Source organism: Gymnoscopelus microlampas, assembly GCF_963454915.1.
Source record: "Gymnoscopelus microlampas genome assembly, chromosome: 16".
NCBI classification, from domain to species: domain Eukaryota; kingdom Metazoa; phylum Chordata; class Actinopteri; order Myctophiformes; family Myctophidae; genus Gymnoscopelus; species Gymnoscopelus microlampas.
In genome coordinates, this window is record NC_139953.1 from 462501 (window position 1) to 477500 (window position 15000).

At 41.7% G+C, this 15000-nt stretch overlaps 1 protein-coding gene across 1 annotated transcript in view; it reads right to left on the reverse strand.

The window, feature by feature from the left end:
- LOC311063876 (creatine kinase B-type) overlaps positions 1-15000 on the reverse strand; it is a 26784-nt gene that overhangs the window by 273 nt on the left and 11511 nt on the right. Inside the window, exons 5-8 of the mRNA XM_084083495.1 lie at positions 10034-10205; positions 3533-3656; positions 1256-1445; positions 1-84 (exon numbers count right to left, since the gene is read on the reverse strand). The exon at positions 1-84 is cut by the window's left edge and continues 273 nt beyond it. Coding sequence (XP_083939621.1) covers positions 1-84; positions 1256-1445; positions 3533-3656; positions 10034-10205 — 570 coding nt within the window. The remainder of the gene's footprint in view (positions 85-1255; positions 1446-3532; positions 3657-10033; positions 10206-15000) is intronic.

Consider the following 15000-nt stretch of genomic DNA (forward strand, 5'->3'; position numbering starts at 1 on the left):
GCACCAGCTCCACCTCCGAGAAGCCCAGCCTATCAGCGTTGGAGATGTCAAAGACTCCGCCCACCGCCGCCGTGTCCACGCCCCCTGAGAGACAAAGAAAGAGGATCACAGAAGTTCGTTAATAGGAATGAAAGAATGTTAATATTCATTGGATGAATTTAGATTAACCAAATGAACGCCAACGGTCCTATTCTGGGCAAAATAGCCTATCTACAAGCTCAACTACTGAGCGTTTCTGCAGAGAGATTTGGTATAGAGGGAAAAATGGAGGGGTACTAGTATAGAGCCAACTAAGTATAATAGTGGTTAAAACCTTCTTTGAGTTAAATGTGATCTTTAGGACCGACTGTTCAAACTACTATTAAATCTGATCTTTAGGACTGACTGTCCACACTGTTATTAAATCTGATCTTTAGGACGGACTGTCAACACTGTTATTAAATCTGATCTTTAGGACGGACTGTCAACACTGTTATTAAATCTGAGCTTTAGGACCGACTGTCAACACTGTTATTAAATCTGATCTTTAGGACCGACTGTCCACACTGTTATTAAATCTGATCTTTAGGACCGACTGTCAACACTGTTATTAAATCTGCTCTTTAGGACCGACTGTCCACACTGCTATTAAATCTGATCTTTAGGACGGACTGTCCACACTGTTATTTAATCTGATCTTTTAGACCAACTGTCAACACTGCTAATAAATCTGATCTTTAGGACCGACTGTCCCCACTGTTGTTAAATCTGATCTTTAGGAATGACTGTCCACATTGTACATCTGATCTTTAGGACTGATAATAATAATAATAATAATAATAATAATAATAATAATAATAATAATAATACATATATTATATTATACATATATTCATATTTTCAAAGAAATCTCGACACGTTGTGAGCTTGCATATATGCTATTTTGAAAACCCCTCTTTCTCTTTTTTCTTCTTAAAATTGCTAAATACAACGCGCAAGTACTTAGTATTGTTAAAATCGATCATTTGTATTGCAAAACGATTCGATACGATTATTTGCATTGCAAAACTATTCAATACGATACAAAGTCAAACAATACGATATTTTGCTGTTTGCATATCGATATAGTAGATCGTGGGAAATTAAAATACATTTTTCGATGCAGTTACTATATCGTTACATCTCTACTATTGTCGTTATCTTTGCGCGAGCGACACCGTCGTAAGACCAATGAAACTAGAATAGGGCTTAAATGGTGAATCAGAATAATTGTTACCTGTGCCGCGCTTCTGCAGCCTCAGTCTCTTGAGGATCTCTCCAAACTTGTCGTGTTTGCTGACGTTGGGCAGCTTGACGTGCACGCCCCCACGCAGCCCGGTGCCCAGGTTGGATGGACAGGTCAACACATAGCCCAGGTGTTCGTTCCACATGAACTCATGTCCCCTCTCCTTAAACAGAGACTCGATCTGTGTACACAAGATAATAAACAGTGGTGTAAAAAGTACTTACATTTCATACTTAATTAAAAGTTCAATACTGCAATGTAGAAATACTCTGTTACAAGTAAAAGTCCGGAATTCAAAATGTACTTGAGTAAAAGTACGAAAGTATTGGTATCAAAATGTACTTAAAGTACCAAAAGTACAAAGTACTCATTATGCAGAATGTCCCATTTCACAAGTTTTCAAATGTATAAAATGTATAAAAATAGCCGATCTACAAGCTCACAATGCTCACACATTGTGAGCTTGTAGAATGTATATAGGGCTGTAGGGCTGAATATAGGGCTGAAGTGGATAATGTATGTTTTGCAATAATAATCTAAATCTATAAAGTAGTAACTAAAGTAAAGTTTTCAAATAATTGTAGTGGAGTAAAAGTATAATATTTGCCTCTGAAGTGTAACATAGTACAAGTAAAAGTACAGAAAATTGGATTTTACTTGACGATTAATTTTCACACAATTAATTGCGATAAACAATTTGATTGTGTTTTTGGCATTGAACATTCGTACATATCAATCAAAATACATTTCTGTTTGGCCTGTAGGGTTTGTAAACGGAAATTGCACAATATGACTATTTTCGTTATTTATAATTTTTGGTTTGAAAATAGACATTTTTCAACATTGAAATGATTCTGAAAATTATGCAAAATAACTGCTTTTTTTTTATTCCATTTTAGAGTAGTCAAATTTTTTTTTTTTTCCCAATTTAGTAGTTATGCCAACTACTCCCCACACACATATCTGTGTTGTCACTGCTTTCATATCCTACTGACTCACCTGCCAGTGAGGAGGACGTAGAGCTTTCGTCCTACTCCTCCCGCCCAACACTCCCCGCTGACAGGTGCCGCCCCCAGCACATAGGAGTATATACAGTGACAAATATCAACCTCCCTGCCCAGCTTCCCTCCCCCGAACGTGGGCCAATTGTGTTCGCATAGACGCTTGACAAAGCTGGTAGCACCACGATGGATTCAAACCCGCATGGAGTGGATTCAAACCCGCATGGAGTTTGGCAGGGACTTTACCACTGCGCCACCCGAGCATGCAAATTAATTGTGATGATCTCAAATACTGTGATTGTGTATATATATAAGATGTATATATATATTATACATTTTTACATTTTTCAAGTTTTTAATATCATATAAAGACATTTTGATAACAGTAGCTTCATAATAACAACTAAAATAACAGCATAATGTGGACCGCAATCTCTGCATTCAATTTCACACTGTTAAGCTGCTAAATTGGTTAGTGGGTGTCAGTGTCTTACTGATTGGAGACAACAACCTGGGCCCAATTTTTAGGACTCCAAAAACCTTCATTAAACTTCATTAAACTAGTCTCTACAGTAGTGACATCTGGAACTTTGTAAAGTGTCACGCGGATAACGGTTAAAATTCTACATTAAGAGACTATGTAAGTCTTGTAGATACCTTTTTTTTTTACGTCTTGTAGATATAAACCATCTCTAGTCTTGTAGATAAACATGTCTACCTTTGTAAGTCCTGTAGATTTAAATATCTCTACCTTTATACGTCCTGTAGATTTAAACAATTGTCATTTAAATACCTGTTGGAGCTATTCATTGTTTTGTATTATTTAACATGTATTATTTATTTGTCATTTTGTTTTGTAGAATTTGTTTGATTAAAACTGTATGTATTATTATTTCAGTTAATTTTGTGTTCCAGCTAAATGCTTATTTGGAAGGTATTGGGCATTTGGCTTGCACAGGTGAATGTATTTAACAGTCACCAGACAGGCACAGATTAAGATTGGCATCGGGAAGGTGCACAAGTTTTTGCCAGAACAAGGGTGAGGTCAGAGGCAGAAGTTTTTACAAGATTTTCTTGTAAAAACGTAAATGGAATAAAACACAGCAAACCTGTTAATTCTGCCTGGACATTGGACTCTGAACCGTGACTGAGTAAGATTCGCTACCTGGTGCCAAAGTGGACTTTTGAATTTTGTTTAGTGTTTTGAGGACAAACCGCCACTACACTACCTTTGTGAGCCCTGTACATTTCAAACATGTCAACCTACCTTTGTGAGTCCGGTACAGAATCGGTTGAAGACCTCCTTCATGTTGCCTCCTTTCTGCATGGAGATCACCCTCAGATGGTCCTCCTCATTCACCCACACCAGGAACGTCTTGTTGTCGTTGTGCCTGGACAATGAACATCAAAACAAATTCTTAACTAGAAAAAGTGCTCCTCGGAGCACAGGTCTCCGCCAGGTCACGTCGTTATTGTGGCCTCCTGGTGGCGCTATAATAGGACAATGTGAAAAGGGTGGCATTTCTTCCTCTGCCTAGTGGGAATGAGCGTGCATTCATGATTTGAGGCATTTTGTTGCAAAAATGTGTTTTGCTAAATTAGACCTGCTGGTGGCGCTATAACAGGGCAATGTGAAAAGGGGGTCATTGCGTCCTTGGCCTAGTGGGAATGTGTGTGCAAATTTTCACGGAAATCACACGCTGCGTTCATGATTTGAGACATTTTGTTCAAAACGGACCAATCCTGCCAACTTTGGAAGCCAACCTTAGCCAATCAGGATGTAATATGAAATATCGGACAGATCCGTCTTGATCACATGACTATAGAGATACTGTGTACCGATTTGCGTGATATTTGGATAAAATCTGTAGGAGTAATATCCAAAAATGTGTTTTGCACAAATCGGCCTCCTGGTGGCGCTATAACAGGCCCATGTGAAAAATTTGGGTTAGAGGTTCTGCTGTGGCATCGAGGGAGTGTGTGCGTGCAGTTTCACAGCGACTGGGGCAACGGTGGCGGAGATTAGCTGGTAACAGACAGAAGGACGGACGGACACACACACACACACACGGACGGACGGACGGAGGGTAAAACATATGTCTTCGCCAGCCTTCGGCCTGGCGAAGACAACTAGAAACAATTCTCCATCGGAGCACAGGGACAGACAGGTAGGTTATTGTGGTCCAGCAATGTTTGAAATTTGCCAATAAGGATGGAATATGAAAAATCGGACGGATCCTTCTTGATCACTTGATTATAGAGATAATGTGTACAGATTTTTTAGGAGTAACATAAAAATACTTTTTAAGCAAAAATTGGCTTCCTGGTGGCGCTATTATAGGGCATTGTTGAAAGGGTGGCATTTGTTCCTCAATGTAGAGTGAATGTGCGTACAAAGTTTCACCACAGTCGGACGCTGCGTTCATGATTTGCGGCATTTTGTTCAATACGGGCCACTCCTGAAAACTTTTGATTTCAATGTTAGCCAATCAGGATTGAATATGAAAAATCAAACAGATCCGTCTTGATCACATGACTATAGAGATCATGTGTGCCGATTTGCGTGAAATTTGGATGAAATCGGAAGGAGTAATATCCAAAAAGGGTGGCATTTATTCCTCAACGTAGTGTGAGTAATATCCAAAGATGTGTTTTACATAAGTCGGCCTCCTGGTGGTGCTGTAAAAGGCAAATAGGGCAGAGGTTTTTACTCTGCCTCTAGGGAGTGCGCATATAAAGTTTTACACAGATCAGTGCAGTTATAGGTAAAAACACAAATTGGCCTGTTATAGCGCCACCATAAAGGCTGAACATTTTTATGTGACATTTCTTCGTCGGCATAGTGGGAATGTGCGTGCAAAACTTCATGGAAATTACATGCTGTGTTCATGATTTTTAGGCATTTTGTTTAAAATGGAGCACTGCTGCAAACTTTGGAAGCCATTTTAGCTAATCAGGATGGAATATGAAAAATCTGAAACACTGATTTCATTTATGACTGTAGAGATACTGTGTACCAATTTGCGTGATGTTTGGACAAAATCTGTTGGAGTACTGTCAAATAATGAGTTATGCAAAAAGTGGCCTCCTGGAGGCCCTATAACAGACCCATGTGAAAGATTTGGGGCAGAGGTTCTGATTGGCATCCAGGGAGTGTGTGTGCACAGTTTCGCTGTGATCAAGCCAGCGGTGCTGGAGATTAGCTGTCCACAGACAGAATGACACACACGGACGGATGGACGGACGGACAGACAGACGGACGGACGGACGGACGGACGGACGGACGGACGGACAGGGTGCATAACATACTCTCGTCATGCCTTTCCGCCTGGAGGGGACAAATACTATAATGTTTTGAGTAATAATATTAGTTACATTTCCCTAAAAGTAACTCATTACAATTTTCACAAGCCTTGGTGGAATTGCAGGTCGAGATAAGTGTGATTCGTGTGTTGTCATGATTTTGATTAGTAATGCTGAATTGTAATGCTGGAGTTATGCTGCACTGCATCGACGGGCTACAAGCCTTAAGGCACCAGCACATAGTCCAGGCATTTTACGCAACATTACAGCCCAGTATAGAGTTAAATGCAAGTGAAATATTCCAGGTCATAGCCCAGCCTTCTCCCCTACTCTTATAGCAGCACGTTGAAAATACCATGTCTCGCGGAATGCAGGGCAAAAAAACTCAACTCAAGATACAGCCGTTTTCATAAAAAAGCTAAACAAGAAGTGGACGGAGGCGGAAATCTTCGGATGACGTTATTTACGGATTCTTGTGAGTAGAAAGTGAAAGTGATCACTCGGGTGATAGAGAACAGCGCAATCTTTTATAAAACCACTAAAAAACAAAAAGTCGTCATAAGTCGTCCTTGGCAGTATGGCCGTTTGGACGATGTCTCGTAATGTGTATTTTCAGACACTTAACCTTTTAAACCCTCAGTACCTGGTAAACTTGACATTTGGCTCTGTACTCTGTGCTCTTTTTCCCTCTACACCAACTCTCTGAAAATAGCAGATCTACAAGCTCACAACGCCTCGCACTGCAAGGCGTTGTGAGCTTGTAGAGCTGCTATTTTCGGTTAATGTTCCCCATCACACAAAGATCCATCCATTCATCAGACACTGGAAATTGGCATCTGCACCTTGATACCAGGGGATCACATGCAATGATCCAATTCCAGAGTGTACAATGTATAGCCAATTGCAGCGTTATCAAGAACCATTCATCCCAACAACATACACTGCACTTCCTTTGGTCCTGAGCAATACACCTGCCGAATGTCAACTTCATATTGCTCGGAATATTGTGTAATGGCTATTTCAGAATGCCAACCTGTTCTTATATATTTCTGTACTATCTAACTCTCTCTGAACCAAGGAGGGTTAAAATCACAGCAGGGGTCTTTAGTCAACTCAGCTACAGCTGTCAATCTAACAGCTGACCTGAATCCTCCATGCTAGTCTCTGTGTCAGCATATATTTTCCTGTGATACTATGAATGGTCATTGCTATTTGTATTTGTGGAGCTAAGTTTATGTTGTTCTTATCTTTAGCACATACCTTAAATGAACATTTAGAAGAGCATCTTTGGTACAATGTGGAGTATAAAGAACTGTGTAAGATGGATGTTGAGGAGGCTTTTGCCCCGAATGGGCTGTTGGTCAGGCCAGGAGGCCTGGCTCTACCGATCTGTGTATGCTGTCTGCTCTGCTGAGATCTTCCAAATAAATTATCTAGAACTTCACCTGAATGGAATATTATTATTAATATTGCTATAACATTTGGCGACGAGGATGGGATTCATATTTCATGAATCATAACCATTATGATTATGGATACTGGATCAAAAGAACTTAAGGGTGAAGGACTTTTTGGGAAGAAGATTTTCTAAAAGCAGATCCGGACCACATCCACACGATGGAGGACAAAGAGGAGACCACCACAGAAGCAAGCTATGCAGAATCAAGAGGAGACCGCCACAGAAGCAAGCTATGCAGAATCAAGAGGAGACCGCCACAGAAGCAAGCTATGCAGAATCAACTTCTGATGAATACAATAAACTACACGATTGGAACCTCGCAGATAGATCTATTCTTTGATGACATCAATGGAACTCAAGCCACAGAGGGAAGGAGCAGAGCATGCGTTTTCCACAGCAGAGCGTGCAAGATGCAGCCATGAGAGCAGCACCAACAGTGTCGCCACTGTCACCATGCAACAGCGGAGGTGACGAAATCGACACCTGGTCAAACACCAAGAGACTCTGCCACAGCAGGAGGACCAAGCCTCAGAAAGACATGCTGCATTTGAGAGCCACTGAACGGTGGAACCACTAGCCAAGTGGAGCTCGCTGTCAGAGACATAACTGTCAGAGACATAACCAAATGGACCCGTATGCCAAGTGAAGATGGAGGAAAGAGCCATGAAGACTGGAAATTTATATTCGATAACTAATGTGAACATATTTGTTCTTACTGCCTAATCTCTGGCACGTCAACGTCTACAGGGTGAGCCGTATTAATATTCGGACAACTCATTAATGCCGTTAATTCATTCGGATAATAAAGCACTGCATATTATGCGTAAAATAAATAGTTGAATTCTCTACGCAAATTAAATCGATGCTATGGGGCCCTCAGCCTTGAGAAACAGAGATCTAACGTAAAAACAGATATAGATTTGACAAAATAGTCTAAGAATAGTTCCTGTCTCTTCAATACGTTTCATGTGATATGTTTGATATTTATATGTATTAATTGATATAGGAGTTTTAGATAAAAGCCACTAATGTGGAAATATTTGTTTTGACTGCATAATCTCTGGACTTTTAACGTTTAGAAGGGAGAGAAGTATTAATATTCGTATCCACCCATAAAAATTAGTCTGCGCACTAAGGGCCCTTTGCCTTGAAAAACAGAGATTTAACGTCCAACCAGATAAAAGATTTCACATATACTAAATTCTAGAATATGAGAGACAGAAAGAGAGCTCTCAAACCCAAACAAGTAGATCTACTTTGGATATTATTATTAGAATATTTGTACATGATTGTATCCCATTGAATTAGCATAATGTCCTGTCATTCTATTAATTTTCTCTATTTTTATAGGACATAAAATACTTTATATTTATGCCCTAAGGGGTCGAATGTGGTGGAAAAATTCATTATTTCATGATTCTCCCTTCATTCAGCTCCTTAAAACGTTTCCCCCCTCGTTCAGGACATATTGAGGACCAGTGTTGGGAATAACGCATTACGCATTACACTATAAATATTGCAGTCAAATGCAAACTGTGTTTAACAGCAATGCTAATCTCCTAAAGCACCTATAAAGTACATGGGTTATAAAAGTAGTCGCCAAAGACCCCATCGTCTCTACTCTTTTTTTTAATCGCCAGAACATGTCACCCAGACTCAACTAAATAGATGGATTGCCAGGTATGTTGAGGACATGCTTCCCATCGCAACGGTTGAGTCTGTTGCCTTCAGAGAACTAATAAGCAAAATACCAGTGAAAGCAGCAGGCCACTACAGTGCTGAAAGACGTTTAATTGTTCCACTACATTTCATGATGACAATTGCTACAATGGTCTTTTCTCTCACTGTGCCACAGAGCAACACTAAAACTGTGTGTGTGTGTGTGTGTGTGTGTGTGTGTGTGTGTGTGTGTGTGTGTGTGTGTGTGTGTGTGCGTGTGTGCGTGTGTGCGTGTGTGTGTGCGCGTGTGTGCGTGTGCGTGTGCGTGTGTGTGTGTGTGTACCTCAGGCAACCTTAGGCACAGGGGAGGTGATCACTGTGTGAGAAAGGTTTTGTTCTTTTAAAATCAAAAATCACACCCAGTGTGAGTAAGCGGTGCCTACTCTGTTTGATGAGTGTGTGCTCAAAAAAAGAAAACAACTGTTGTCAAACTGTTGTCGTTGACTGACAACCCCTTCAGCCAATCAGCAGTTCATTCTCCTTCAGCCAATCAGCAGCTCATTTTCCCATATGACGCAATGGGACTTTAGAAGGGGCTATGCCGAAAATAGGTTGCTTTATTTGGATACATACGTGTCACTGCCCGCCCCTGCCAGTTCTCTGATTTTTTATTTTTAAATAGGCTCTGTCATGATTAATTGACCACATATATGAAGTTAAACAATTAAATTCTATCCAAACGCTATCTTAAAAGTAAATTCCGTGCCTCAAAAAAGAAGTTTGACAGCAAGTTTTAAAACCGAAAGTAAAAACACCGCAGAGAAAACAATGGCTGCCGTTCCATTTTTGTCGGCTGCACTCGGTTCCATTCGGTTTCACTCGAACTCGCCACACGGACGCACACGGACGCGCACATGTGTGCGTTTCATTTACGTCCCGGGCAGAGCTGGATACCCGGATGTCAAAACATAATAGTAGGGAAAATACGGATTTCAGAAAGAGTACTGTGTACAATGCAGGAAAACACCCCAGCATCATTATATAATGGCTGATAGAGGGGAAAAAATGCAAAATACATATATATAAATATTTTAAAATTTAGGCTTCAACTTACCTAGAATCCCTTTAAAGTGCCAAAAGTAAAAGTAATCATTGTGTAGAATGTCCCATTTCAAGTTTTCAAATCTATAAAAATCCTCTGAAAATAACAGATCTACAAGCATTGCGGCGCATTGTGAGCTTGTAGATCGGCTATTTTCAAAACATTAATTAAACTGCCCAAACAGTCTAAAATTGGACCCCTGCAGTTCTAAAAGGCCATCGGCGCCCTTGGTAGTGTGCTCTCACCAGATACCACGGCCGTCGGGCCAGTCGCGGCCCATACCAGATGCCAGCAGCAGGGGGGACACGGGCTTGTCGAACAGAAAGTGGTCGTCAATGAGCTGCTGCTGTTCCTCATCCGACATGTCCTTCAGGGCGTAGTACGTCCCCTTCAGGTCCCCATCCAACGATGCAAGACCTGACACACACACACACACACACACACACACACACACACACACACACACACACACACACACACACACACACACACACACACACACACACACACACACACACACACACACACACACACACACACACAAAAAGATAAGCAGTGGTTCTCAAACTTTTTTGTCAAGGACTCCCAACTAACAACTTGATATTTGGCCCCCCATCTGAAAAGGTTTTGTGCCAGGGACCCCCAGAAGAGACGATTTGTGTTGACATTTTTTTTCAATGATTCAAAATCGTTTTTTTTTTATAAAAAAACAGCAATAATAGCAGATATACAAGCTTGCTGTGCAGCGCTGTGAGCTTGTAGATCTGCTATTTTTGAATAGCCAACATATAAATGGATAAAGTTATTAAAATGATTCTGATGCTATGTTAAGCACTTTTGCTGGGGACCCCCCAGAGGAGGCTGGCTGAGCTCGGGTGCTCTTTTCCAGCAACACACTGCTTCACGTTCACACACACACACACACACACACACACACACACACACACACACACACACACACACACACACACACACACACACACACACACACACACACACACACAAAACGCTGTGAACTGCCCAGTACAACCAGTCTTATACTGTTGGCCCCAGCCTGCTCCACTGGAGGGGGTTGGGGGTTCAGTGCCTTGCTAAAGGGCACTTCAGCGGTGTTGGGGGGAGGGGTGAGTGGTGGACTGGACATTCACTTCCCCACCCACATTCTTCCTGTGAACCTTCAGTCACAAACGCACTCCTTTAGGCAGTGGTGGAAAAAGTACTCGCATGTTTTACTTAAAGACGGGGTGCCGTGATTTTCTGTGACCCCCCCCACCAAAACATAATCATCAGGTATTATGGTTATACTAGGAGGAACATTTTTTTCCAAAAAGTGTACAGAAATTGTTAAAATTATGTTTTTATGTGGACACGCCTCCAGTTCATTAAGTATACCTGGTTCTCACCTTAGCACCTCCTCCACCACCTTAGCACCACCTACCTGTCCTAGTCCCTCCTCCTCCTTATGCCCACACCTGTTGTGTTGTGTTATGATAATGAGGGCGAGGGTATATTTTTACTATGTCACTAACGGGCTGTTTTTCTATTGGCACGTTTGACCCTCAAGGTTTCAGTCTCCAGGTAGAAACTCAAAATAGTCAGAGAAGACATAAAACACTATAAAAACACCACCAGGGGGCTTAATGAAGTTCTATCAACCTCATAGACACATGAAAAACAGAAAAAGTGCAAAACCACGGCACCACCTCTTTAAGTAAAAATATCAATACTGCAATGTAGGAATACTCTATTACAAGTAAAAGTCCGGAATTCTAAATTTACTTGAGTAAAAGTACAAAAGTATTGGTATCAAAATATACTTAAGTACAAAAGTAAAAGTAGTCATTATGCAGAATGTCCCATTTCACAAGTTTTCAAATGTATAAAATGTAAAAGAAATATTTTGAAAATAGTAGATCTACAAGCGCACAATGCGTCAAGACTTGTAGATCGGCTATTTTCAAATGGCCGAAATGTACAGGGCTGAAGTGGTTAATGTATGTTTTGTAATAACTAGAAGCTCGCCCCCGCTACGCGGGGGCGAGCTTCTAGCCCGCGGCCACGCCCACGTAGCGCCCGCGGCCACTTGGCAACTCATATAAGTGGCGTAGCGTCATGAGGGCCAGTGGGGCCGTGGCTCGGTCAGTGAAGACCCTGTAGTGCGGATGATATGTGGCATAGAGGGGCAGATTGTAAATCCCCAGAGGAAACATCCGTGGGCTACCATTGGTTCAGCGATGTGTGCGGTCGCCCTGCGGCCCCTCCTCCTCCACCAATGTGCAGTATTGAGAGCCCTGACGTCACAACAATTGGAGCTTGGTCAATGCTTGGTCAATGCCCAGCAGTGTTTTTTTTTCTCCAGCAGAGTTTCTAGTGTCTCTGTCTCTCTCTGGAAGAGGTTGCACATGAACTCTGCAGCCGCACTGAGGCGCTCCAACACAAACACTGTGACATTAAGCTGCTTCACACAACGAACATCAGCACCACGCTGCTGTTTGTCCAAAAGACACAATATCTCCTCTCCGACCGACGTCATGTGTTCATGTATCGACAGCTGTACAGACTCCTTTTGACACATTTTACCTCGTTTATCCAGCTCTCACTGACTCTCCACATCGGGCTGTTATAGCGCCACCATGAGGCTGATTAGAGAAATCTCAAGTGGAATTTCTTCCTCGGCATAGTGGGAATGTGGGTGCAAAGTTGCACGGAAAGTGCATGCTGTGTTCATAATGTGAGGCATTTTGGTCCAAACGGAGCAGTCCTGCAGACTTTGGAAGCCATTTTAGCCAATCAGGATGGAATATGAAAAATCTGAAAGAGCCTTTTTTTTTAATGACTGTGGAGATACTGTGTACCGATTTGCGTGATGTTTGGGCAAAATATGTAGGAGTACTGTGGGAAAATGTGTTTAGCAAAAAGCGGCCTCCTGGTGGCACTGTAACAGGGCCATGTGAAAGAAATAGGGCAGAGGTTCTGAATTGGCATCCAGGGAGTGTGTGTGCACAGTGTCGCTGCGATCAAGTCAACGATGTGAGAGATTAGCTATCACAGACGGACGGACAGGGGGTGAAACATAGTCTTGCGCCATGCCTTTCGGCCTGGCGGAGACAATAAAAAAACGAAAGTAAAGGAAATGACCATTTCTGCAACAAAAGTAGTCAACAAACTATACTATAAAAACATGGGCCACATTGTCAAATAATCAAAGAAAGAGGCAATCATGTAGAAAATAGCCAATCTACAAGCTTACAAAGCCTCTCAACGTGAGGCGTTTCGAACTTGTAGATCGGCTATTTTCACAATATTTACTTGTGGAACGGAGTCAAACAGAATGGGGGGGTCCCCAGATCAAGTACGTTTATTTGGGGGGGGGGGGGCGGCCTGAAAGGGTTGATAAGCACTGCTCTAATCGGAGCGAAATTATCTGAATGTACTACATGACCATAATGCAGCCTAACATGCGTAGCACGGGGCGGTCCTGCCATTACGTTAGTTACTGTAGTTGCTGTGGAGCTACATAGTTCTCCAGAAGACACACACAAACATACACCATCTACAATGGACTAACTGAGCAGCAATATTGACATTCACCACACGAACGTGCATTGTTGACAAAGTGATTGCACAGCCGCTGCAGGCATGACAACCACGTTAGCGTTAGCGACATGGCAGCTATCACAGCGCCCTGCCCGTCGTCGCTGCGACTTGGCTACAGCCATAGATATATAAACACTACAGCAAGCTCTCTGAGATGCCATTGTCTGGAGACTGCTCTTAGCGTGACACGACCAATGAGAGTGAGCGCTGTAGTTGTTGCTAAGATACGGTGGCGTCTCTGCCCCATAGCTTGTAGATCTCTCACGCATGATTGGCGTAGGCTGCGTTGCCAGGTCTGACTGTTTGTATAAGCGATTGTGGGCTTATTTGGGTGCACTTTTGGGCTCGTCGTTTCCATAGACCACGGCAGTGCTTATTTCTTTCCCGTGACCGATGTGGCAAGAAAAGGTGCAAAACGAACCATCCGGAAGTAGATTGCGAGATGAAATATATAGCACTTTTTGATTATTAGAGAAGGAGACACATGTGAAGGTGGAAAATTAAATGTAGGAGATTATATAGTTTTTCATGAGGGATTTTTGTAGCAAGTTGTGAGAGAATTGGGCTACTCCTGTGGGCGGGGGGCTGATTAGAACCATTGGGGTTTGAAAGGAGACGCTCTCTGTTTGAGTGGAAAGATAATCCAAATCTGCAAAAGTAACTAGTAAAAAAACAAAGTTTTCAAATAATTGTAGTGGAGTAAAAGTACAATATTTGCCTTTGAGATGTAGGAGTAGAAGTAAAAGTATTGGAAATTGGAAATACTCAAGTAAAGTACAAAAACCTCAAATCTGTACAGTACTTGAGTACATCTACTTAGTTACTTTACACCACTGCCTTTAGGTCACCACTGTCCCATTACTAGCACTCACAAAGCATCACGCATGTCGTGATTTGTAGCTTTGTGAGCTTGTAGATTTTGATGACTATTTTGTGGTAACCTTTCCCCCCCCCCGCCATTCATTTATTTATTTATTCATGCATTTCTTTCCCTAAAATGATGCCTACTGATCAGTTTATTACTAATGTGAGAAATTATCTCATAAATGATTTTGTCTCAGTAGAACAGATATTCAGCTGATGTCAAACTAGTTTAGAAACTCAACTATTTGATTTAGTGCACTAAATTACCTTCAAGTCCACTTGAAGGTCCAGTACAAAATGCATCACACTGTATTTCAAATTTAATATTGGCCATCTTAGTTTCTTAATGACATTCAAACTATAAGATCAAATCATCTGTATACATATGTTCACAGTGGTGAGTGTGGGAAATTATGTTTTAATATATTCATAAAGAACCTGGAACCTCCTTTCTCTCAATTTGACCTGAACTGGACAGGAAACCTTGTTTAACGGACAGACATGCTGCTAAAATTATGATTTACCCCCTGTTCTCTGTACAGAAAACACCACCCACAAGTTTCCTAGGGCGTTGTGGGCATCACAACGCCCTGTCGATTTGATTGGATTTCATTGATTTTGATTGTATCAAATCGACAGGAAGTCATGCCCACAACGCCCTAGGAAACTTGTGGATAGTTGTAGGTATTTTTGTCAACCACCAGAGGGCGGTGTCTGACTGTTAGATCAATGATGAAATCAATCAGAGATG